Source organism: Microcebus murinus, chromosome 1 (genome assembly GCF_040939455.1).
Source record: "Microcebus murinus isolate Inina chromosome 1, M.murinus_Inina_mat1.0, whole genome shotgun sequence".
Lineage (NCBI taxonomy): Eukaryota > Metazoa > Chordata > Mammalia > Primates > Cheirogaleidae > Microcebus > Microcebus murinus.
In genome coordinates, this window is record NC_134104.1 from 45,124,965 (window position 1) to 45,152,039 (window position 27,075).

At 37.0% G+C, this 27,075-nt stretch overlaps 2 protein-coding genes across 3 annotated transcripts in view; one reads left to right on the top strand and one right to left on the bottom strand.

Moving 5' to 3' along the window:
* Positions 1-27,075, top strand: part of CMSS1 (cms1 ribosomal small subunit homolog) — a 345,956-nt gene that overhangs the window by 82,836 nt on the left and 236,045 nt on the right. The window lies entirely within an intron of this gene.
* The window catches only part of FILIP1L (filamin A interacting protein 1 like), a 269,373-nt gene that overhangs the window by 72,288 nt on the left and 170,010 nt on the right, over positions 1-27,075 (bottom strand). Inside the window, exon 4 of the mRNA XM_012743068.2 lies at positions 21,271-21,449. Within this exon, the coding sequence (XP_012598522.2) occupies positions 21,271-21,449 (179 nt within the window). The remainder of the gene's footprint in view (positions 1-21,270; positions 21,450-27,075) is intronic.

Consider the following 27,075-nt stretch of genomic DNA (forward strand, 5'->3'; position numbering starts at 1 on the left):
AGATCTTTCAGTAGGGAGAGAAAAACATTGCTTTCCAATCAAGTATTTTGTAACCACTTTAAGTAGTAGAACCTGCCTGGTGAAAATTTATTTGGTTTCCATCAAGGCAGTCTATTTAGCACTGGCATTTTTGAATGACCAAATTAAAATAGGTCTTTTAAAAAATGTATTTAACATGCTCCTTTAGAACTGGATATTCAATTTAAAAGGAGGTCAAAAAACCTTCCAAACATTAATTCTTGTTAGTTTCACATCTTCTAATTACATACCTAGTAAGTAAGCCTTAAGGTTTTCTCACTTTTCTCTTATAGTTTTCTTTTCTTAATAACTGCTTATTGCTCCACAGTCAAACTTAGATTCAGGCTTATTTTAACTCCTCATCACTGTGGTGACTACCTCCTCCTTAACCTCTCATACCCACTTCTCTGCTCTGGGACTTGGTTCTATTCATCCTCTTTTGTCCCAGCCTCTTCAGTCTCAGTTGGCTTTTTTCCCTCAATTTTACCATTTCTACGACTGACTAGCCTCTCTCTTCCCTTCCAGTCCCTGGCAACCTCTCGAAAGAGTGTTACTACTCTCTACATCTGCATCCTCACCACCCTCTTTGGGTCTTTGAGGTCTTGTTTCAGCACCTGCCGTTCTGATGACATTTTCTCTCTGAGGTCATTGGTGACTTCATAGTCAGATCCAACAGGCTTTACTCTGCCTTCATCCTCTGCTACTTCTCTATGGCAGTTAACCTAGTTGACTGCCTTCCCACTCCTTGAAATTCTCCCTTTGGTTTCCAAGGCACTGGTCTCTCCAAGTTCTCTTTCTGTATCATAATCTGCTTTTCTACCTTCCTTGATACCTTATCCCCCTCTTCTTACTCTCTTAATGTATACTTTTGCCAGGATGGTCCAGCCCTTTGCTTTCTACACGATTCTCTTGGTACTCTTATCTACCACTGTTTCAATTTCACCTACATGCTGAAATCTGAATCCTTATATTTAACCTCGCCTGCCTGAGTTCTATCTAGTCCCACATGTGTACTTAACTCCTAGATGTCTCACCAATTCCTAAAGCAGAACATTCTGAAGCCAAACTTGTCTGTCCTCTCCCAGTCTCCAGTTGCTATTATTAGGACCACTCTGCTTGACACTATGGCTTACAACACTTGCTGAGTCCAGTCATTTTATGTCTTGTATCTTCAGAATACATAACATACTCCATTTTACAGCTTATAACATAATCATCATCTGTCCACTTTTCTTTCATTTGGAGGTATAATTTATATTTAGTAAAGTACACAAATATTAAGTGTACAAATGGATTCATTTTTACATATATATACACACACTTATGTAACCTCTACCCAGATCAAGATATCGAATATTTCCAACTCTGCAGCAGACCTCCTTTGTGCCATCTTCCAGTTGATATCCACTTTTTTACCTAGAAGTAACCACCATTTTGACCTCTATTACTATAGATTAATTTTATCTGTTTTGGACTTTATATAAATAGACTCTCATATTAATAGAAATGCAGCTTAATATAAATGGAGTTTACATTGCCATCAAAAAATGTATGTGAGTTCTAGTTGCTCTACTTCCTCATCAACACTTGATAATTTTAGTTTGCATTTCCCTGATGATTAATAATGTTGAACCCCCTTTCAAATGCTTATTTGGATAACCTCTTTCATGAAGTGCCTCTTCAATTCTGCCTTTTCTATGTTGGGTTGTCTTATTTTTTATTATCATTGCTTTGTTAGAGTTCTTTAGTTATTCTGGATATGAGTCTTTTGTTGGTTTATACATATGCATATATGTTTTCCAGATCTGTAGCTTTCTTTTTTATCCTATTGTATTTTCATTAAGAGAACTTATTAATTTTATAGACAATAGAATTGAAGCTTTCAGTGAAAAAAAATAGAAAATTTAATAATTAAATTAAAAAAAGAGAACTTATTAATTTTAATAAAATTTTGATGTTTCAACCTTTTATGATAGGTGATTTTTGTGTTCCTTTCAAGAAATCTTCACCTTCTTCAAGGTTATGAAGATAAAACTAAGACATAGAAAGGTTAAGTGATTAGCACTAAGATTGTGGCAAACTTGGTTGTCCTCAAAACATCAGTTGTCCCTCTCCTCCTGAGTATATGTTTGCTCAACCAGACATTTCTAGCTTTTCCTGTACTGAGAGTGGCTATATGAGTTTGGATAGGATCAATGAAGTGTGAGTAGAAGAGATGATCATTTCTAACTTGAAAGCAAGATATTTTTTATATATTTTGCCCTTCCTCCCCTGCACTCTCCATGCACTGTAACAGATATGATAGAGTTTTATTTAGTGTTTATCATGTAGATGAAGACAACTCTGAATCATCTCATGGAGCAGAGCTCCTTTAAGTTTATTTAAATAATATTTAAGATTATTTAAGGTTTTGATAATTTAAAACTTATTTAAATAATTAGACTATATTTAAATTTACATAAACATACTTCGGGGACTCTGTTACAGTCATTTAGACTTTACTGTAACAAATATGTAGGCATAGGTAGTTTTATAGCAGAAGCTGCCCTTCAACTCAGATCTTCTAACTTCTTGTGCTTGTATTACTTTGTCATATTATCATTATGCTGCTGAAATATATCTTAGCTACTTATTACCCCTTTAGTTTGACATCCACAACCCTTTGTTGTCTGAACCTAACATTGCAACCATAGCATCTCCTTTTTTTCCACATTACCTATTCTTAAGCCAAAGCATGTTCCTTGCGCTTTCCTGAATTTGCTTGCACTTTTTGTCCTAATCTCCTTTCCTTATGCTATTAAGTCTGCCTATAATTCTTTCTGTTTTCTCATCTCTCTTTCTGCCTGTCTGATCTATGCCTATCTTTCAAATTGCAGCTTAAATGCTATCTTTTCCATGAAGCCATTCCTGACCCCCAATCAGTGATTACCTCTTTTTCTATCACCCGAATTCTTTTTGGCTCCTGAGGGCAGGGGTTATGTGTGTGGTCTAATGCCTTGCACATGGAAAGAACTCAGTTAAGTATTTTGAAATGAATGAATAAATGAACTAGAAAGTAAGTAGATTTTTTAGAAATTAAAACTATATTTTGAATATTAACAAACATTAATCTGATCATACAATAAATGTAGCCAATAATTTTTTTTTTTTTTTTTTTTTTTGAGACAGAGTCTCGCTTTGTTGTCCAGGCTAGAGTGAGTGCCGTGGCGTCAGCCTAGCTCACAGCAACCTCAAACTCCTGGGCTCGAGCGATCCTTCTGCCTCAGCCTCCCAAGTAGCTGGGACTACAGGCATGCGCCACCATGCCCGGCTAATTTTTTATATATATATCAGTTGGCCAATTAATATCTTTCTATTTATAGTAGAGACGGGGTCTCGCTCTTGCTCAGGCTGGTTTTTGAACTCCTGACCTTGAGCAATCCGCCCACCTCGGCCTCCCAAGAGCTAGGATTACAGGCGTGAGCCACCGCGCCCGGCTGTAGCCAATAATTTTTAAACTGTCTACATTGATTCTCTACCAGTGAAGTTCTGACTCAGCAATTCTGAATCAGCAGATTTGCTGTGCTGTATCACTTTCATCTTCCATAACACAACCCATGTAGCTAGGTATCTTGGTACTAATTGCTGACATGGTATGACGATGACCTCATTTGATCTGTTAGCAAACAAGACCTTTCTGACTGCTATACAGTGAGAAGAGGTTTATGTGGAAAAAGGGATGCTATTTTCTATTCAAGGCAGATGATTTGACTCAGACAACTATGTGACAACTGGCTTCACTCCTGTTCTCTTGGCATCTTAAAAGAACATTTGAACCATATTTTGGATGCCATTGTGTCGCTATCTCCAAATGCCACAGTTGAAGATTCTGATTCAGTGTGTTTGGGTTGAGCCCAGAATTCTGTACTTTGAAATATCTCCCCTGGCAACTATGATGATCACTTACTTAGGTTTAGGAACCACTGGCAGAGAAGGGTTAAGAGCTCAGATTTGGGAGTCCCTGAGTCCTAATTCTCCTCTACAGTTACCAGCAGTGTGACTTTGGGAAAGTTAGTTAAGGTCTTTGAGCTTCTTCGGTGATTATCTAAATATTGTGTGGACAATTATAGTACCTACTTTAAAAGATTGTTATGAGGATTAAATAAGAGAATCCATCTCAGATGCTTAGCACAGTGTTTCACAATAAACAGAGTTAGTAAAATATAACTATTGCTATTACTATTATCACGAATTATCAAGTTCTTTATAAGAGACCTTTCTTCATATTGTTTTTATATGGAACATACAAAACAGAATCTGCCATCTCTACAAAAAAGCATTCATGTCCTCTGTGTGTATAAATAAATGTGTGTGGTCTTTCTCTTAATGGGAATCTTAATTAGCTTCGGGGGTTAGTTAAAGTTCTATGTGAGATTACTCTGACCCCAGTTACTTGTCATGAATAACTTACCAATTATCCACTCTATAATTTAAAAAAAATTATTGGAGAACTATTATTGTGCGTGCGTGTGTGTGTGTGTGTGTGTGTGTGTGTGTGTGTGTGTGTGTGTGTGTGGACTATTACAAAGAAAGCCTTACCTGGAAAATTTAGGAATCAAATGTTCTAATGCAGCATTTCTTAAACAAGTAGATGGTTCGAGTGTCATAATTTAGGTGCTAGAAGTTGAGTGGGTGAAAGAAATGGGAAAATCCACCTATTTTAAGTTCTGTTCTCTCCTCATAGAGTTAATTCTCTGTCTGATCCAACACCAAACAGAGAATGGAACAGAGATACTCTGAGCTAGGGTTTGATGGTGCTACCTACAAAATAAATTGAGTTTTGATGTGTGTGTTCACATTCATGTACACAAGCATATGTGTGTTTTATATATCCATGGAGAAGTGAGGTGGAACCCTTGGGGCAGGATAGAAGACTGGAGGGTACAGAGAGTCACCATATCAACAAGTTTTAGAGCCACTCTCTTGTACCTTAGTTATTTGTTATGAATTTACTCCCAAGAGTAACAGTGAATAATGAAAAGTCAAATTTTGGAACAGAAATGCTCATTCATGGCAGGGGCCAGATTTCTTTTAGTTGAAGCAGAAACTCTCTAGGGCATGAGAACGAGTGGATTCACCTGAAAAGTCTTTTTGTTTTTGGGGTTTTTTTTTTGCATAAAGAAGTAATAATATAGCTAATAATACGTGTCAAGAGGAATTTATAATCTTTGGATCCATGTGTCATACTTTTCATCTGTATAGATTAAAAACTCCATCACACTGCAAATTTTGGTTAACTCATAATAACTTCAGTTGCTATCAGTTCTAGTTAATTTAGATAAATTCAATGTATATTTTCCCACATTTTTATTCCATTTGCATTCAACTGCCTATTGAATTCTCAGATTGCCTGCAGAGTAAGTGATGAGAGTTGTGGCCTACAGCTCCCTTCCTATTCTTTCACTTGAGTGAACCCTTCACATTTAGAGTTCATTTATCATTGTCAACAAGAGCTGTCGTCATCCAACCAGAATCTATGAGAAATTCAGTTCTTGGGGCAAGAAGTATATTTAGAGCTGAAATTTTAATTCAGAATAAGGCTGATTAGTTAACATTTAAAGGCTTGAATTTGGGGTCAGCTCACCGTCATTGCTCTTTAAAGTACAGTAATAGATATTAGTTATCCAGAACTCATGAAATCCTTAATAAAATTGGTTTATATATATAATTTCTACTCTTTGACTCATAAGAAGTTAAATCTTGTCTAAAAACCTATATGGATTTCAAAGGCTTAGAGAGGATTAAAAGGCTATAAAAATTTAAATAACTTCATCCAGTGAGTATGTTTACCTAAATGTGTCATCAAACTTCTCAATTTTCTGGTTAGAAAACCGGTTTGGGACAGACTGACTCACACTGTCGACTGATAGAATGCAAACACATTCAGAATTCTCCTGGCAAGACTAATGCAACAAAAACAGGGGTTTGTGAGCTTTAAGAGGTGAAATGTTTCATTTCTCTAATAAATCTTACTATCACTAGGAGCTTTTAAAGTAAACAAACATGTCTTCACAGTTGTCAGGTGCTGGGTAAGGTGGCAGATGTATAGTATTACATTCAGTTCTCTTTGCCACTGTTTAAGGAAATCATGTTTAAAGGTAATCTGGGGAGTATTAGTAGTTGGATTGATAAAGTAATAGCCTGTAATTCTAAACATTATCTCCATATTTAAATAAATATTTTACTGGGTTTATATTTTACCTTTGATCTATAGATCTCAAATTCTTTGCCCAAATAGTTACTTATATTCTTCTCAGCCCTCATGCAAGGAAGAAGATAGCAAGAATCTTTATGCCCATTTTGCAGATGGAAACATCAACACAAAACTTGTGTAATTTTTTTCTCAATGTTGCCTAAAAATCTTGGGGCCAAACTCAAAGGATGGCCAAAGACAGTGATAGTCTCTATGTAAGATTAGCTGAGTAGTTCTTTTCAAGGATGAAGAGATGGAGATTGGAACGTCTTTTTGGCAGAGCTCAGGGTACAGTTAAGATAAATAGACACTCCTGTTCCTTTATTTTTTCCAGTTGGTTATATCTCATTGCCATTTGTTCACATGTTGCTATAACTGGCCAATTTTAGGCCAGGCAATAGGGATTAGGTAACATATTACACATCCATACTTCCCTTTCTGGGATTTAGGATGAAATGAGATTTTTCCATTTGTTTCAGCCAAATAGAAATATATTTCTCCAATCCCATTTTGCTGTAAAGTAAGTCTTTACCAGAAGTTATACAGTAATGGATAATGTGAAATCCATTTCTAAAGAACCTTGTCCTCTTTGGTGTTTTGCTTAAAATAGTTTTCTGGTTGTTGTTGTTGTCATTATTGTTGTTATTATTAAATTCTTTCCGAATTTGACTCTAGATACACCTAACACAATGCCATGTATATACTGTACCTTCTCTGACAAATTACCAGTGGCTGGTTAATATTTTTCTGCATGACAGATGTCTTACGGGCTCAGTATGAAGGAGAAATCCAAGGTCGTGGCATACACATATATCCTCAACAGAGACTTAATTCCACAAACCTGTCTTTTTCATTCCTTCGTACCTGTGGGTTCATTTCTCTGTCTGCTAAGTCTACTCAGCCTTCAAGCTAATTGCTGCCTTTCCCCATGCAGGACTAATCCATCTTTCATTCGGGTCCTCCAGCACTCTTGTACATGTCTCCGTCACAGCTCACAATTAATTACCTTATGCTACTTATGTTTTATCTACCTGGGCCTCAAAGACAAGTCCATGTCTTCATTATTTTTTCCCTAGTGCCTACTTCCATACATAGTGTTAAGTTACATGAATGTGGAATGAATGAATGGATAACAAATCACCAAAATGTTTTTTCTCCTTTTCCCCCCAGCAAATAATCATTTGCCTTTGGTTATTTCCTTTTGGGATATCCCCATTTACCTATTCCCAAGTCCCTATCTTTTGGTTCCTGATGACATTAAAAGTTCTGATTTGTGAAGTTTTAAGAAAATAGCATACCTGCATCTCCTGAGAAATGTACATTATTATTAATAGTTTCATATCTATCATATTGATCACTTAAATCAATCAGGTTTTGTCCATAAGGACCCTTTCAGTTTTATTCAGCTACAAAAAGGAGTGAAGTGCTGATACATGTTGCAACATGGACGAACTTTGAGAACATTATGTTAAATGAAAGAGGCCAGATATAAAAAGCCACATATTGTATGTTTTCTTTTATGTAAAATGTACAGAATAGGCAAATCCATAGAGACAGAAAGGAGATTAATGGTTTCAAGTAGATTACGGTGACCGCTTAATGGGCACAGGGTTTCTTTTTAATTGACGAATAGCATTCCATCACTTGGATGTTCCACAACTTTGTTTATTTATGCATCAGTTCATGGAGATTTGCGTTGTTTCCACTTCTTGACCATTATGAATAATGCTCCTATGAACATTTATGTATAAGGTTTTGTATCGACACATTTTCATTTTTCTTAGGTTTATACATACCTAGGAGTGGAATTGCTGAGTCTTATGGTAACTGCAATGGACTGAATATTTATGTTCCTCAAAATTCTAATGGTGAAATAATAACCTCTAATGTGATGGTATTAGGAAGTGGAGCCTTTGGGAGATAATTAGGTACTGAAGGTAGAGTAATCCATGAATGGAATTAGCGCTCATATAAAAATTTTTTTCTTGGCCAGGAAATTTGGGCGGCCAAGGCAGGAGGATCACTTGAGGCCAGGAGTTCGAGACCAGCCTGGGCAGCATAGTGAGACCCCTGTCTCTACAAAAAAATTTTTTTTTTTAAATTAGGCAGGTATGGTGGCATGCACACATAGTTCTAGCTACTTGGGAGGCCAAGGCAGGAGGTTACCATGAAGTACACCACTGCACTTCAGCCTGGACAACAGAGAAAGACCTCGTTTCTTAAAAGGAAAAAAAAAAACTTTTTCTCCCACTTTGTGCCATGTGAGAATACACAGACAAAGGAGAAAGACAGGAGTCTGCAACTGGGAAGAGGGCAATCACCAGAAACCAACCATGCTAGCACCCTGATCTCAGACTTCTAGTTTCCAGAACTATGAAAAATAAATTTCTTGTTTGTAAGCCACTATGGTATTTTGTTATAGAAGCCTGAATTAACACAGTAACTCTACATCTAACTGTATAAGGAACTGCCGGACTGTTTTCCAATGCACCATTTCCCAGCAGTGTGTGAGAGTTCCAGTTTCTCCACATCCATGTCAACACTTCTTATCATCTGTTGTTTTTATTAAAGTTATCCTAGTGTATGTACAGTGGTATCTCTCTATTACCAATGATTAACCTGTTTCTAATGGAAAGTTGAAATTAAGAGGCATTTGAAGTCATTAAGAGTCAACTCACTGAACAATGTTTAATAGAAAAAAAGGATAAAATCTAAAACTAATAAGGAGGCTGGGTAATGTGGCTCACACCCGTAATCATAGCACTCTGGGAGGCCAAGGTGGGAGGAACACTTGAGGTCAGGAGTTCAAGACCAGCCTGAGCAAAAGCAAGACCCTGTCTCTACTAAAAGTAGAAAAAATTAGCCAAGCGTTATGGAGGCTGAGGTAGGAGGATCACTTGAGCCCAGGAATCTGAGGTTGCCGTGAGCTAGGCTGACACCATGGCATTCTAGCCCATGCAACAGAGAGAGACTTTGTCTCAAAAAAAAAAACCAAAAAACAAAATTAAAAATAAAATAAAACTAATAAGGCGGCCTGGCTAAATGATTTGCATCTATGAAATGGAATAATATGCAATCACTTAAAAAAAGAATAGGAAAAGTATTGTATGTCATGAATTGCTGATTCATGCTAACATTAATTTTTTAGAAAAATATACAAGAAACTATTCATTGTGGGTTACCTTTGGGGAGAAGGAAGTAAGAGGAAGGGTATTTGTAGGACCCTGAAGCCTATATGCCCTGAAGCCTTCTTTTTCACATATGATTCTCTTTTTCCATATTTTTCCTTTACTTAAATATATTCTCATGTTTGTTATGGCATGAAATGCATTGAATATCATATTTATCAGAATAAAAGATATAAGATATAAAGTAGTAAAACTGTGAGTTAGAAATTGCTTATTTTTAAGAAAAGAAGCCAGGCGTAGTGGCTTACACCTATGGTCTCAGCTACCCAGGAGGGAGGTTCACTTGAGGCCAGGAGTTTGAGGCTAGCCTGGGTGACATAACAAGACTCTATCACACACACAAAAAAAAAAAAGAGAAAGAAAAAGAAAAAGTATATTTGGCCTCATAAATCTTACTAATATGTTTCTTCTAAAACATCTTCTGAAGCTATAAGTTACCTATCTGTCAGGCATCTCAGATATTTCAGGCCATTATTGAGAAATTAACAGAAATGAATGGGAAAATACCATGGCTAATATATGTACATGATAAATAGAGAGGAAATGTAAGGAAGTGAGAGTTGATGAGTAGAAATTGATACAGAATTCTCACACACTGTAAACTATTAGAGAGAGAATTTGGCAAAGTTCCTTAGATTACACAATTTTAGACAAATGAGACTTGTCAGGGCCATGTAAGGCAGTACTAGGTGTTGTGAACTATTGCCAGATATGTCTTGTGGTGAGAGAAGTGAGCCAGGATTCTGGATTTGGACTCTCAGGATTGGTGTAGGGTATGAGGAAGGAGGAGGTGTCAGACCTTTCAGAGAAGGAGCTATAAAAGTTGTCCTTGAGAAACCAATGATGCTAGGCCATGAAAACTTGAATTTGATGAAGAAAAGGAAATACATTGAAATTTATATTGACATGGTCAAAATACTCTTTTAAAAAAGTGTTATAATCTTTAAGTGTGTTTTTGATGATATGTTAGATTTTTTTCCCCCTAGAAGTAACACACATCTCTAAAATCAAATTCCAAGTCAGTGGAAAAGTCTGATTCATGTTATTAACATTCACGCTACACTCTTTATAACATTGTGTCATATTTAAAATGAGGTCAGATTCAAAAATAGTCCCAGGTAAAGTTATAAAGTAAAAAACAGGTACTCTCCTTCAATGTGAATAATGGTAAAAATATCTTTTACAGAGAGCAGTTTAACTGTAAGTTTCAAAATCCTTAAATAGGTTAATAACTTTTGATTCAGCAATTCTACATCTAAGAATTCTAAGGCAACAATCAAGAAGGCATAATAGTTAATTGGCATATGAGGCTATTTGTCATAGTGTTCTTTATAATAATAAAAAATTGGGAGGTGTCTAGATGCCCACAATAGGGATTTTTGTTAAATAAATTGTGATACATCTGTATTATATAGTAGTAGTCATCTACTTAAAAATTATGGTTTAGATTATTGGTAGGAATGTAAAATAGTACAACCTCTATGGAAAATGGTATTTGCAAGGAACTGAAAATAGATCTACCATTTGATCGAGCAATCCTACTATTGGGTATCTACCCAAAGGGAAAAAAATCATTATATCAAGAAGATTCCTACAATTGTATGTGTATTGCCGCACAATTCAGAACTGCAAAGATATGGAATCAACCTAAGTGTCCATCAACTGATGAATAGATAAAGAAAATGTGGTATATATACACCATAGAATACTACTTAGCCATAAAAAAGAATGAAATAATGTCTTTTGCAGCAACTTGAATGGAATTAGAGGCCACTATCCTAAGTGAAGTAACTCAGGAATAGAAAAACCAAATACTGCATGTTTTCACTTACAAGTGAGAGCTAAGCTACAGGTACATGTGAACATACAGAGTTGTATAATGGACATTGGAGAGTTAGAAGGTAGAAGGGTGGCAGGGAAATGAGGGAGGAAAAATTACCTATTAGGTACAATGTACACTATTCGGGTGACAGGTACACTAAAAGCCCAGACATCGCTATTATGCAATTCATCCATGTAACCAAAACCCACTTATAACCCTAAATGTATTGAGATAAAAAAAATTATGGTATACAGCAGTGGTCCCCAATCTTTTTGTCACCAGGGACTGGTTTCATGGAAGACAATTTTTCCACGGACTTGGGGTGGGGGGATGGTTTTGGGATCATTCAAGCATATTACATTTATTATGTACTTTATTTCTATTATTAATAATTATATACTATAAGCCTACCACCAGTTACAGCATAATTGTCACTTGCCACTCACCAGTAGAGTTTTGATATGAGTCTGCAAGCAATTGATTTATTATGGTCAAACCTCTGTGCTAGTGATAATCTGTATTTGTAGCTGCTCCCGAACACTAGCATCACTGCCTCAGCTCCACCCCAGATCATCAGGCATTAGATTCTCATAAGGAGCATGCAACCTAGATCCCTCCAATGCACAGTTTATGATAGGGTTCACACTCCTATGAGAATCTAATGCTCCTGCTGCTCTGACAGGAGATGGAGCTCAGGTGGTGATGTGAGCATTGGGGAGTGGCTGTAAATATAGACGAAGTTTCATTCACTAGCCCACTGCTCACCTTGTGCTGTGCATCCTGGTTCCTAACAAACCATGAACTTATACCAGTCTGCAGCCAGGAGTTGGGGACCTTGGGTGTAGAGGAATAGTTGATAATTTAGGAAAATGTTCATGATATTTTTGTTAGTAAAAAAATATAGGATATAAAAATTGTGCATAGTGTGAATTGAGAGAGTTCTTTTTAGTTATTTGGTAGTTAATGTTTCTGATATGTTTACCTTTAAATTTCCCTTTTTCTTTTTTCCAGTGCCATGATAAATAAAGGACCTGCCTTCTCTTCTGCCTTCATTGGGACAGTCCCAAAGCTTTCAAGCTCATTCTGCTTTCTCATCAAAATTGACTTGTCTTATATCCTATTCTCCCATGACCATGCTAACCAATGGAAACTAATCCAGAAGCAAATATATAATGAGAGATTAATTGAAAATAGTAAATTAAAATGTAGCAACTTTTACTACATTTCATTAAGTCATTCAAAAAATACTTATTATACTTCTCCCATGTTCTTGGCCCTGTGGAAGGAGCTATATAATAAAACAAATTGAAAGTAAGCCCACTTACCTAAGAATGGAGATATCTGATTGTTCACAATAACTTTAGTCAAGAAGATGCGATTGGTGTGGGGATCCTGTAACAGTAGCAGGCCAGAGAAACAGTAGAGTATTTTGGTGTACTTTGGTGCCATCACTTTGGTTGAGTGATTGATTTTGCATATATGGTAGGCTATGTTCCTCATACCACTGCACTAACATTTCTGCTTATGTAGGTAGAATGATTTCCAAAAAGGAGAAAATAGGTCTCGATGGTTTAAGAAAAGAGAAAAAAGCTCATTGAGCACTATCATGCCCAGGTCATTATGACATTCATTAATACTCTTACACTGAAGGAAATATGTACTTTGAGAATGATCCAGAATTTGTGCCTCCTCTGCATCCTTTGTTGTAATTGACTATAGCTTCACACTGCACTTATTTGTTTTTGTGTCTATCTCCCCCATACTGAAATATATGCCCCTTGAAAGCTTCTATTGATTGTCACATCCTTAGTACCCAGTATGGGGTCTAATTAAATGCTTTCTTGGCAATGTCTAGTGGTATCACATGGAATACATAAACTACCTTGAAGAAAGACAAATTTGAAAAAAGATGCTTGTAATGGTCAATTTTATATGTCAACTTGACTGGGCCACAGGATGCCCAGATAGCTAGTTAAACATTATTTCTGGGTATATCTATGAGGGTGTTTCTAGAGGAGGTTAGCATTTGAACTAATAGACTGGGTAAAACAGAGGGCCCTCCCCAGTGGGGGACGGGGGGATCATCCATTCTGTGGAAGTCCAGAATGGAACAAAAATGTGGAGGAAGGTAGAATTAACTATGCCTGAGTGATTGAACTAGGACATCAGTCTTCTGCCGATGGCACTCCTTATTTTCAGGCCTTTATATTGAAACTGGAATCTTTACCATCTACTCTCCAGCTCTCTGGCCTTTGAATTACATCACTGGCTTTCTTGAGTGTCCACTTTGTAGAAAGCAGATCACAGGACTGCTCAGCCTCCATAATCATGTGGGCCAACCTTGTAATAACTGTTTTCATATGTGTGTGTGTATGTGTGTATGTAAATAAAATGTTCTGTATCTCTGGAGAGTCCTGATTAATATAGTGCTAATGCTTTCTGAGTGCTTTCTCTATGCCAGACACCATACATAGCACTTTCTATGTATTATATAATTTAGTAATCACAAAAACCTATGAGATTCATATCTTTTTTTGTTGTTCTTAACAGAGTATGAAGCTGAGATTTAAAGAGATTAAGTGCTTTGCTCAAGGTCAGATAGCTAGTGGGATCAGATGAGAGGACAGGACCATGCTGCAAACCTTGTTGTTTCAACTCAAGTCTATATTTTTAATTCTGATACCCTACGTCTTTCCGTAAGACTTTTCTGTGTAGTGCTGTTTATTCATCACTTGTGCCACTCAACATCCTCCTGGCTGGCCAAAGGTATTTAGCCTCATCTTCTCATATGAGGAATTAATATACTTGCCAGGAAAGTTTATCTGTGAATTACAATTTCAGGATACAGTTAATTCTAATATTCTACCTCAATTTCCATTTATGAGGCAAAAATTTCCATTTTGATATGATTTAATGACTCATCTTCCTCTTTATAGTCCAGATGGAAGAGAAGTTTGAGGTTGCCTTTCCACATTCAGTCTTTGGCTTCCTGTTTTACAGGGCTATTAAGCTAGTAGCCTGAGCCAGTTAGTAGATGTATTTATAGAGTATTTACTATATGTCCTATATTTTCACTAGGGCTGTGTCAGCTGTTGGATAATTATAGTCCTGAATCTCCTTTTTGCCTGACCTTCTATAGTATTGCAAAAGTGGTACCTGTGCCACAGAATGAACACCTGAGTTCTTCCTGAATTATCTACACATTATTTTATGAGTGTCTTATCAACTGTACTATAATTATATCTAAAATTTCTTCTTGACCTCCCATAACACCAAGCACAAGGTTTTTGTACCTAGTAATGATTCTAGGGAGAATAGTATCAAATATATAATCAGGAAAGCTAGCTTCTGGTCTGGCTCTGTAACTATTTAACAGCAAGATTTTGGAATATCTTAGCTGGAACTTGGTATACTTCATTTTTCTCAATTCAGATATCAAAGGGTTGGTCTTGATTACTAGGTCTTTCTAGCTTAAATTCTGGGATTCTGAGATTTCTGTAATTTTTTATAGTTGTCTGTTAGATTGATTCGTTGTGGTAGTAATTAATAGGAACAGAAAGGTTGTGAGTCGACCTAGATTTACAAAAATGATATTAGGTTCAGTTTTGAATATGTGACTGTTTAGGAACAGTAGGACATACCAAAACCTAGATGTCCTTTGAGAATGGAAATACCGATTTGGCTTTGAAGTTGGTGGTAGAGGCACTGTCATTCCCATTGACCTCTTTCAATAATGTGGCTTATAATCGTAGCCTTGAAGTAAAAGGTACTTATTCATAACAATCACATAATCATATATTTTTAGATCTGATATAATATACAAATTATATATCCTGCCTTTGTTTTATATACAAGAAAACTAAAGATTTTAGAAGTGGAATTTGCCCAAAGTTATACACTAGCTGCAAATCTAATCTGCAGACCAGAGTCCCTTTATATCTAAGTTCCTGATTCATCCTTCGCTGGGCTTGTTATGTTTTCTTTCAGACTGCTTTTTAACATTTATAGTATTCTTTTGTAAATAGTAAATTCACTAATCATACACATCCAAATACACACCCCAAATTATTTGTAAAATATAACTCTGCTTTCTGGGAAGGAAAAAGCAATCAAATAACATTGTCACTGTATGAATTTTGACCTCTGTAATTAAATGGTGTTGTATGGAAACCACTGAATTCTGCGATTATAATGGTATGGTTTTGTGACATCTGCAGACTGTTAAGTTATGGTGTACAGTCCTAAATGGTTTTTTGGTACCCACGTGAGGAGGTAATTAATCTCTCTGCATCCTTGCAGATACTGTGTTAGTTCTGCGATGTATGAGCACAAGGCTGATCACATTGTAATTCTGTATAGAATTATGATACCAAAATATGTGTTTGTGGTGGGTCTCCATTTTGTTCTGGCAAACAATTGGATATCCATGACAAAGGTTAAATAGAGATCTGGCATCCATTTCCCTCCTTGTAAGACATAGTCTCAAGAATATGTAATACAAATAACTCCTTGCCAGAAAACTGAAAGGAAATGATTCCATTTGAGTACAATCTATTCTACAGCAATAGTTTAGTGTGCATGAAATTTAAAACTGCTGGCTTTCCACATATTTTTTTAAATAGACTTTATTTATTTATTTTTTAAAGCATTATACCCACTGTGTTGCTTTGTCAGATATTCTTAAAAGTTGAGATTTAAAGCCCAAGAAACTGAAAATCCTAATGGCATGATAGTGAATTCTCTAGTAAAGTAGTTTAGCTTAGTGTGCTTATTGATTTCTCCTGAATATTCTGTCTTTCTGAGCATTACATGTTATCATTTTACCATAGCGTTGCCTTTTTTCTACCCATCATGATCTCGTAATGCCTTAGAAGAATCAGTAGCAAGTCTCAAAGTCTGCAGTGGTATCCCTGTTTCACATAGTGAACAAATTAGTCAGGGTTTTATGTAGATGAAGACAATATCTACCTCTTTCACCTAGTATCTAGCACAGGACCTGACTTACAGCAGACATTTAATTAATTGGTTATCTTTTAAAAAAAATTAATGAATGGCAAGCAGCACAAGCTAGCAAACTAGTTAAACTAAAATACTAGATAAATTAACATACTCATTAATTTATGTATTTCAAAGGAGTATCCAAAGCCTCTAGAAAGAAGATTTGATGTTTTTGAGAGAAATCTTTGAAAGAAGCCTACTTAGTTAACAGTGGGATCAAATATGGCTGAAGCAGTGTCTGATGCCAGTCTGGAAAATAGGCCTGTCATAGTAGAGAAGGATCCATGACAGAAATCTCTGCTTATAAAGTTGTTTCAGCCAAAGGGAGAAGTGGAAGTATTTTGTTTTTGTCTAAAATACCTAAAAGGAAGAACTTGCTCAGGGTGTGGTCAAAGCAACAACTCTTGAAGTTAGACCCCAGGTGACATCCCTCCAGAGGTTCCTATGTCCCCTCCACCACTGTTCTTAACTGGTCAAACCTGGACAGGACAGGAACAAGAAACTAATTCTACTTGTGACTCCTTTCTCACTATGTAGCTTTTGAGAAGCTACCATTTGACCTCCTGATTTATAAAATTGGAATATCATGCTAACCTACTTGGCCAAGAGATTATAAAAAGTAATTTAAGGCTTTTAAAAAAATCCATGGTTGAAGCCACATTTTTAGAAAGAGAATTGCTATAACAGTTCTGTTTCCTGCTTTAGTGGTATTTCAAGGCCAAAAATTCAGTAATATGTATGGTTAGTATACATGGTTTGTTTTAGTAGTCTAAAAAGAATGCTTTTTTTGTTTGTTTGTTTTGTTTCACAGCCCTTTTCTCCATTGAAACTGAAAAGGAAAAAAAATATGCAAGGTTTTTGAAAGTCAGACAAAATTGGCATTTCACTTATGGGAAAATTTTGCAAAATTACACTGACTAAAAGTGATTTTTGTTTTGGCTTTCCTGTGAGGCCATCTAGAAAGGCCAAAAATTACTGGCATTGCTTTTGTGTAAAACCTTTCACATAGACTGCACTTGTAATTCAGCCAAGTACATAATTCAGGTCATCGGTGACACATATCCACACTTTGGAGCTGGTCAGTGAACAGAAAGTTGTCATGAGATGTGGATATAATATTGCCATATACAGACCAAACCACACAGGTTATATAGCTAAGGAAACTTTGCATTAACATGCTTGGGAACAGGCTTTCCTGAGCTGATCCCTACCCCCACCCGCACTCAGTGGGAAAGCCAATTGCTTACTGATTACGACAGCGACATCATTTGGCAAACATTTTGGCCTGAACTCAATGCGTGACATCAGTCTCCTTTAGGGTTTTCCACATAAAATGAATGCTCCAAAGAAAACACAGAAATTGTGCCTTAATTTGAAATCCATTATTATATCCTCTAAGGTCTCATTAATTACCTCAATCATGTATTTCTTAATTTTTGTTTTATTTCCAAGTAGATATTAACCAACACTTAAAATATGAGTGCTAAACCTTCACAGTGTTTTTTCAGAGTTTCAGTCAGATAGTCCTTTGTAGCTATCCTCACCCAGCCCCCAGTTTATGGAGGTTATGATATCTTTGTTTCACTGTATTGTACTGAAGGTCACTAATTTGGGAGTGGTTTACATCATTTTGTTTGAGGAAGGAAGTAAACATTGTTTTTTGACCCTTTAGGATTAGTCTTTTGTGAGCTGTGGCTGTGTGCTTGAGAGAAAGTACTCTCACTAAAGATTGAAGGACTCAGTGTGTGTTTTGTTTAAAAATGAGACACATTACTGGTTTTTCACACTCTTGTGTGTAAGCAGCTCTTCTCAGTGTATTTACCTGAAGTCATTAGAGTTTCCCTCACTTCTCGTTTTGTTAGATGCTGTTCATTTACTATTATTTGATGCACTTGACCTGAAAGCAGTTATGCCTCATGAGACCTGTAGTCTCCCAGCAGAAGGCAGGGAAGCAGGAGGGTGAAGGCTAATGTCCTGACAGTACCAAATTGTGTTATGATACAGGCAAAGCAAGGGGAAAATAATCTGTGCCTCATATGAGTTGAGAATAGGTTTAAGATTCTCACACCAAAAAAAAAAAAAAATCTATCTGGAAGCTGTTCTTAGGCAAAAAGCAATAGGTAAATATTCTCCTCGCTTCTGGAATGGCTAAAGAGGGAATGAGAGATACTCTTTAGTCACTTTTTTCTATCTCTTGGTAATACTATGTTCAGTTTAATTATTCTTCAAGACAAAAAGCTTAGTATCCTGTGAAGCTAAAAAAGTATAATCTCTTAAATTCTTCCTCTTAAATTCATTTGATACATGTAGAAATACTATTCTTCATATATCATTTGCAGGGTGTGCAGTGTCCATTTATCCCACTGTTTTTCTTTTTCTCCAGCCCATAGCCTTTATTCCCACTGATCTTTTGTTCCCATTTCAAGTGTTGTTCCTCCTTACTCTCTTGGTTTAAATATTCTTCCCCATCTGCCTCTGAGCATTACAGTGTTACTTCTGGATCACCTTCCCCAGCCTTCCTCCAGAAGATAGTAGAGATACATGGTGAATATTAGAACATCTCATGTTGGGGCCATCCCCCAACAGCCCTTCACATTCCCACCCTAAGTCTGTGTCACCTTGCCTTCTCCATTAATGTGGTAAGCCCCCTAGGCAAGGATAGCCTGTACCTCTTTGTTCTACGGCAAGCAGCACTCCGAACGTGGTCAGTAAATGTTCAGAATAATGAAAGATGAAAGAAACTGTCTGTGTTCAGCAGGTTAGTGCCAAATACGTATGGAGGCCAAATGAGGCCACCACAGGGCCAAACCACAGGGGTTCAAAATAATATTTAATATAACATTGTCTCATTGAATAACACATATTGTATTGTAATGTCTGAGTCAAATCTTTCCTTGGTGCCAGATTTTTTGTGTTCCTTTAATCTGCTCCTGTAGATATTTCAGAGTTCATGAGGGGCAAGTTAACAAGACCTCTCCCCATCCCCCACCCTAGCTCCCACCCCTGCCACCATGTAGTAAAAAATAATCCTCCTAGAAAAAATAGATAGGATGTGAGGGCCATGGATTCACTAGCACCCTGAACAAGTGTCTACCATGAAGTACACTAAAAAGAAAAAAAGTTTGCCATTAGCTAGGGGTAACTTCAGTTAGGTTACCTAGATAAAATATGAATTGGTTCCATCTTAGTGTTCAGGATCTAAAAAATGAAATGAAATGAAAAAATTTAAAATAAGAATTAGAAGTAGTTGAATAAAGCAGTTGAGATTACCAGTATTTGGGAAGGGGGAACTCACAGGTAATTATTTTTTTTTACATTTTTCTGTGATTATTAGAATCTAGCATCATTAGCTCTTTAACTCATAAAAGTACACAGGGAAATAACAAAAGTGAGATAAATACCAGGTAAAAATTTGACATTGCAAACATTGCTTATTTTCTATCTTTTCAGTATCAGCAGAAAGAGTTGATTGTCCTTTCAATTTAACATAGATGTTTATTCTTTCTAAGGTGATTCAGAATAGAGGATCAAAGTGAAACAAAATAACCTATCTTACATATGATTATAAAATATTTACCAAACAAAGTCTCCTATTTTTGCAGCCAAGCTTCTCAAAATACAAGTTCACATTTTAAGCTTTTACACTATTATTTCTTATTTATTCTTCAAAACATTGCAATTTGGCTTTTGCCCTTACTGCTTTCTTAAAATGGCTCATTAAGTTCCCCAGGATCTTCCTCATTGCCAAATCCTGGGACATTTCTCATTCCATTCTTCATTATTTGGTACTGTTTGACTGTTCACTCTTTTTTGAAAATCTTTTTTTATTTCATTTCATTGCCTTCTTTCTCTTTTGGTTCTTCTAACCTTTCACGATCCTTTTTCATCTTCCTTTTTTGACTCCTTTTTCTCTGGAAAACCACCAAGCATTGATGTATTCTAGGGTTCCCTTCTCAGCATTCTCTCTCCTCACCACATCAACACCCATAGCTTTGGCTGTTGCCCTTTGCAAATCCACATCACCAGCCCATCCTTTTCCAGACCTGTATTGCTGATTGTGGGTTGTCTTTATATGTATCATTCTTCTCACTGAATATTGGAATACACCAAGGTACCTCTTACTCAACATGTCTAAAACAAGACTCATCTCCTATCTACCCTCCAGTTGTAAACAATCCTTCCCAATCAAAATTCTACAGCAACAAGAAGTATGCCTCATTCCCATACTCCATATTTTGGTGAATAACCAAGAGTGATTCTCCATAACTTCTTATTTCCCTTGCTCTGTTCTCCAATCTCACCAGTCTCCAATTCATATTAACTACATCGTAAATTGTTCCTGCTTACACCTCCCCTCTCTGACCCCATGGCCACTGGAACACATCCCCTCATCTCTCTCATCTGAGTATTTACCTCCTACATGAGTTTCCTGCCCCCAGTCTAAAGCTCCTCCAGTCTTTTCTCCATATTGCCTCAGTGGTTCTTTAAGAAAGCATAGCTAATCATCTCATTCTCCCTTTCACAATTTTCGTTTTCTCCTCTTGGCAATGGTATAAAGTCCAGCTGCTCATGGCAAGCCTTTCCTTTTCTCATCCTGCAATAACACCCTGTGCTGTAGCCACATTGAAAGCTTGAGTTCCCTCAGCACCCACATTCTTTTCTCACCTCTATACTCTTCTGCTTATTTCTCCCCTTGCCTTGAATGTAGTTTGCATCCTTGCTTGCCTGTGGACTAGACCACTGTTGCCTCTTCTGTGCAGCTCTCACAGGGTTTTGCCCAATGTTTATGTTTCAATAGTCCTTATCACACCCAGTTAGTTATTCTTGCATTGTATTGATAACATCTTTAAACATATCCTTTTCCTCACCTCAAAGACCTTGGGATCTTTGAGAACAGAGGCTGTGTCCTATTCATTCTTGTATCCCTGACACCTGGGACAGTGCCCAGCCCATAGTGAGAGGTTAGTAATAGGTTGCAGAATGGGCCATTGTTTAACACAAAGCAGCCTTACCTTTCACATTCCTGTTCTAGTAAACTTGTGAATTCATCACTCTTCTCCATGTATTCTTTATGTTTTCTCTTTTCTTCCTCCAACTCCAATATGGTTTGCCTATGAGATTTTTCTGCCATTAAAAGCTGTTCCAGAATTCGTCTGTGAGATTCTTTATGTTTTTCTATGACTTTGTCCAACTACAAAAGAAAAAAAAAAAAAGATTATAGTCCAATACCTACAAATTATTTGTAATATTGCCATCTTTCACTCTTTTAGAAATGTCCCTGTTTACCAATTTGATGGTGAGTACGTGTTGTGGTGGGGCAAAGGCAATATATGTAACCTAAACAGTTGTACCCCTGTAATATGCTGAAATTAAAAAAAAAAAAAAAAAAGAAATGTCCCTCTTTTGATGAATTAATTCCACGATGGGTTTTTTTATGTCCTTGTTTAGGATTTATCATTACTCTTGTCAATTGATACTTTTGGGTAGTCTTTTATTGTTATCAAATTTTTCCACAGAGAATAATCTGTGCTCCTGTGGGTATCAGAACAATTTCTACGTATCTCCTTTCTGACACTCTTATTTCTCTCTCCAGAGAAACTGTATTAAAGGAATGATAAGAAGTGAGATCCTTGTACAATGTTTGATTCTGCAGCTGCCCTAGCTGACCTCTTCTGTCTCCTGCCCACCCTGTAATGCTCTCTACCAGCATATGCTTCTTGGGTCCCCTGGTCTGTTTTGTGTTTTATTATACATCAAGTTTTTTCCATTAAAATAGATAGGTAAGTGGGATGATCCTGTAATCTCAGCACCTTGCGGGGTCCAGGCAGGAGGATTGTTTGAGGATAGGAGTTTGAGAGCAGCCTGGGCAATATAGCAAGACTCTGTCCCTACAAGAAATAAGAAAAATTATCCAGGTATGGTGGCACGTGCCTATAATCCTAGTTACTTGGGAGGCTGAAGCGAAAGGATTGCTTAAGCCCAAGAATTCAAGGCTGCCATGAGCTATGATCGTGCCACTTTACTCTGGCCTGGGTAACACAGCAAGACCTTATCTCAGAAAAAGAAAAAATTGATAGATGATAGATAGATAATCAATTCTGTGTTGGTATGTAGAGTGAATGTGACCAAATATAAGCACCAACTCCTTTCTGGTTTTCACAGCACCATTCTTATAGCCTTATTATAAAGTGATCACTCTGTGCCTAATATATGTGTTTGTCTCCCCTTCTAGACTATGAACTCCCTTAGGGCAGGGACTGCCCACATCCTATTTTTCTTAAATTCTTGACGTTTAATGAAGTACCTTACTTATAATAGGTACTCAGTATATTTCCAGATTTGAAAACAAAGCAAGCAAGCAAGAAATCAAGAAAAAAAGGAGGGAGGGAGACCAATTAAAGCAAAAGTGGCTCAAAATCTTTTTGTTTTTTTTTTTTTTTTTTTTTTTAGGTCACATATCTGTCTTTATTGTGAATAGTAGGTGGCATGCTTCCAGTAATAGTAAAATAATTAATTTTCAAAAGTAAGGACCCAGTGAAGCTAACTAATTGTTCCCCTTTGGAGATCACATATAGATGCCCACCACGGGCAGCCGGAAGAGGACTCCAAAGCCCATGAAGAGTGAGGCCACCAAGGAAATGAGGAGCTCTTTGTAGATATCATGAGGGAAACAAGTTAGATGGTCATGCCTCACCTCCTTCCAGTCTGTCCTCATCACTAACAGCATGATCCTTCATCAGTGGGATTACTCCACTTTTCTGCACAGGGCCGAAGGCCCTTCACCAACTCTACCTACAGCCCTCCAGCCCCATGTCCAGTCCCTACCTTCCCCCCTTTCTTACCCAACGTTTAGCCACACTGGACTTCAGGCAGTTCTTAGAACTCACTGTGGTGCTTCCAGACTACTTTTTTTCAGTGTTGAGAAATAGAAACCTTTTCCCGCTTTCACCAAAGCTTTTCCTTTGATCTCTTTCTCTGATCACTTCTGGGAAGAACTATTTGCTTCTTCATATCAGTGAGATGCCTGATTCTCTGAGTTTTCCTTCTGTTACGTTCCAAGACTCTTAAAGGATGATTAAGATTTACTGTGAGCTATTCGGTATAGCCACCAAGGACAGCTCATGTGACAGCTCATGTTTGTCACAATGGTAATTCAAAAGCTGTTGAATAGTAGGTTATGTTGCAGAGGGAATGCTCCCCCCAAAAGACTTACAGATTGTTGATATGTTTTAGCTTATACTTGAAGCTTTTTTGTGTGACTTTGTTTCTATATGCCCAGAATACCTCTTAGAACATATACCAGTTGTTCTCACTTCAGTCTCTTACTAATTCCTGACAGATCAAGTGATGGATCTGGTTCTCCCTGATCTGTCATGTGAGTGTGGCCCAGCAGCTTGACCATTCTATAGTTCAGGTTCTTCATTTATAAATTAAGTGTCTAGACTTGATGATTTCTAAGATCAATTGTAGCACCACAGTTTTCTCAAGGCAATAAGTATTTATTAAGCATAGCCTATTCTGCTATATGTACCTAGCACAATAGTAGTTGCCATGGTGAATACAAGAGAAGTTTGAAGTCCAAGTGCTTATACTCTCTTACTAGGAAGAGAGTATAAACACATGTGCAACACTGAGGAGCAGTGTAAGGTGGTATAGCATTAAGTCCTACGGGATTGTCAGAGAATAACTGCTACTTTTTTTTTTTTTTTTATCAATCCTCACTTTGCAAATTGAAGCCTAGGGAAGAAAACAGGATAACCCATTGGTCATTTCAGGGGGCATCGAGGGCAGAAAGATTGAAAAATAGCTTCCTAATGTCTCCTGTGCAGTGATAAGCTTCCTACTTATCAATTCAACCTCATTGATACCTGCCCTATGCTCATCCCCTAACACAATTCAATGCCTTGCCTAGGATTGAGGAAGCATAGTGTGTCCCATTAGGTTGGATTTTTGGTGATTTTTCCATGGTCAGAGGGAATGAAGAACAAAGAAGTTTTTCATCTTTTTGCTTTTGGTTGCTTAACATTTGTTTAGAAAAGGTTGATCTTTGTTTTAATACACCCCAAGTCAGAGACCACTCTGATTTAGGTTTGATCTTCTTTCTGCACTATGGCTTTGGTTATTCTTTTCCATTGGCATTTTGTAAATTGTCCTTTTCTTTGATTGTCTTTCTTTTGGTTACCCTGAATATACTGGTAGGGATAAATTAATCCAGAGAGCAAAGAAATTGTTTGGCCGTTTTAATAGGTCAAAGGTAACGAAATATGCTATTATAAAGTGTCCCTTATTCCTTGTCTGTACAATAACTTGATTTTCCATGGTAGCACTGGAATCCTGAGATAGAAACTGCTTGTTTTCTCATGGTCTCAGCACCTCAGACTCTGGAAACAGGGGCAAGGTTCTCATTGCTCCTTATTGCCACTGCTGGACCCTTCTGAAAGCCCTTCCTTGTTTGATCCTCACTCTCAGTGGTGATATAGTCTTCTTCCATTCTTAATTTGGTCATCTGCTGAGCTTCAGAGCAATCTTCCAATTGTCTTCATTTCCACATTCATTCTTGGTAGCATTCTGGGTGATTTTCTGATTTTGCTAGACCTTTTTAGCTATGTGATTCTTTTCCTTATTCTTTTCATTCCTACTCAGCATCCCTTCTCTTTCCTCAAGGTACCTGTTTGAAGCTCATGCTATTCTCTTATGTACTAGGCCTGGACACATCCTTACCTTCTTATTCTTGTCTCCTATTGGACTGAGAGGAGTCTGTCAAATGTGAATGCTCTTTTTTCTTCTACTTCTGCTACTTAAATTTTCCTATATCCTTCTATATTCTTAACCTCTTTACTTGTATATACTTTTTTTGCTCCATTCCCCTTTTGTTTCCTTAAAGCCCTTATTCTACCTATGATCCTCTCTTTCTTATGTCTTTGATCCTACCTCTGTCCCTTCAAACTGTGCCTACAAACATTGCCAAGTTTTCCCCTTCTAAGAATGCACACATGTGCTCACACAGAAAGAGAGAGGAGGAGGATTTGCCATGAAGCTAATGAACCTTAAGTTTCACGGTTTTTCACTTACAAAGGCATGTTCCAAAGCCTTGTGAGGACCCCAGCAATGTGTTCACCTCCTCAAAAGATTTATAAAATTTGCAAAAGTGAAATATTTTAATTATAATCAGATTTAACTTTTATCTTTTTTCTATTTTTTCCATTTTGACTTACATTCTTTTCATGTTAGGTAGTTTGGGAAAGGCTATGAACATTTTGGGAGTCCTAGTAAAGTTCAGCGGATCTTTAGAGCAATATATTATGTGGTTCACAGTCACTTCCATGTATAGTTAAGTAACTTCTGGCCATCTTGGTAAAGAAAAGTTTTCTAGTATTACCTTTACTGGCCACTGTGCCATATCACCCAGCCATTGTCAAATAAAGGTGAAAAGTCAGAGGCTATATTGCAAAATGAATATGTCCGTTGGTTCCCAGCACTGGAAATTTGCATTGTAGAGAAAAAACAATCAAAATATATGAAGGCAAAAATTAATTAGTCTATGAAAATTTCTCTTTTAGTTCCTGGTTCCAGGATTTCTCTTTCTTCCATGTAAGCTCATCCATGCATTTGAAGAGTGTTTCTTATATTTCATTTAACATTTTAATGTATTTTTTAGTGATATGATTTTATAATATGTAGTCCACAATATTGCTAAAAATGGAATTCCTTTATGTTCTACCTAACCAATCTGGATCTTGGCTTTCCTGATTTGTCTATCTAAATTTGATCCCTTGGTGTCTGTCACTCTCTTAGACATTAAACACCCTGATGGCAGGAACCACAGCTATTTGTATACATGAGCTCTTTGATAAATATTAATTAACTAAATTGGTAAAATCAAAATTAGCAGTTAAATTATACAATTGCTTAAAATAAGTACTTCAAGAATTGCTCTAAGGTTATGCTAATAAGAAACTGAGATTCTTTTATTATAGTACCTTGATAAATCCAAAATGTTGTTATATTTTCTATATTTTTTGAAAGAATTAAAAATACCTTGTACCAGTTGTCCTCAACCTTTTTGGTACCAGAGACCAGTTTCACAGAAGACAATTTCTGGCTGGGAAGGGGGAAGACAGAGTTCAGGCAGTGAGTGATGTGAGCCATAGGGACCAGTTGTAAATACAGATGGAGATTCCCTCACTGGCCCACCACTCACCTCTTGCTGTGAGGCCCAGTTCCTAACAGGACAAGACCTGGTATTCCATCCATGGCCCAGGGGTTGGGAACTGTAGCCTTAGACCATTAACTCAAGTATGTTTTTTCAGGTAAGTTCTAATTTAGAACCCTAGGTTGGAAAGGACTGGAGGTTGAAACTGGGAGTTCTTGCTTCTTTCCTCCCTCTTGACCACACCTCCAGCCCCAGCCCCAGTCCCAGCCCCAGCCCCAGCCTTTGTTCCAGCTCACAGGCCCTCCACTAGTTTTTCATCTTAATTCAGTGTTCCTACCAAGTCAAGTAACTGAGAGCAGTTTGTTCTAACTTATTTTGCCTTAAGAATTAGATAAATTCCCTCTAGTTTACCCTAGACATGATTGAGATTTTTGAGATTTTTTTCAATTTTTTTCAAAAAAAAATTATGAGGAAAATAAAAGGGAGGAGATGCTGCTAACACTCCAAGATGGGGGAAGGCAAAAGAAGAATAGCTTTTTAGCGTACAGATGCTGATCCTAATGTGATTAGGGTACAGCCAAGGCTGGTCTAAGGGGGAACACTTGACTGCTCTCATTCACTTTTCTGCAGCCTAGTCTAGGGACTCCTAATCAGAATTCCCCTT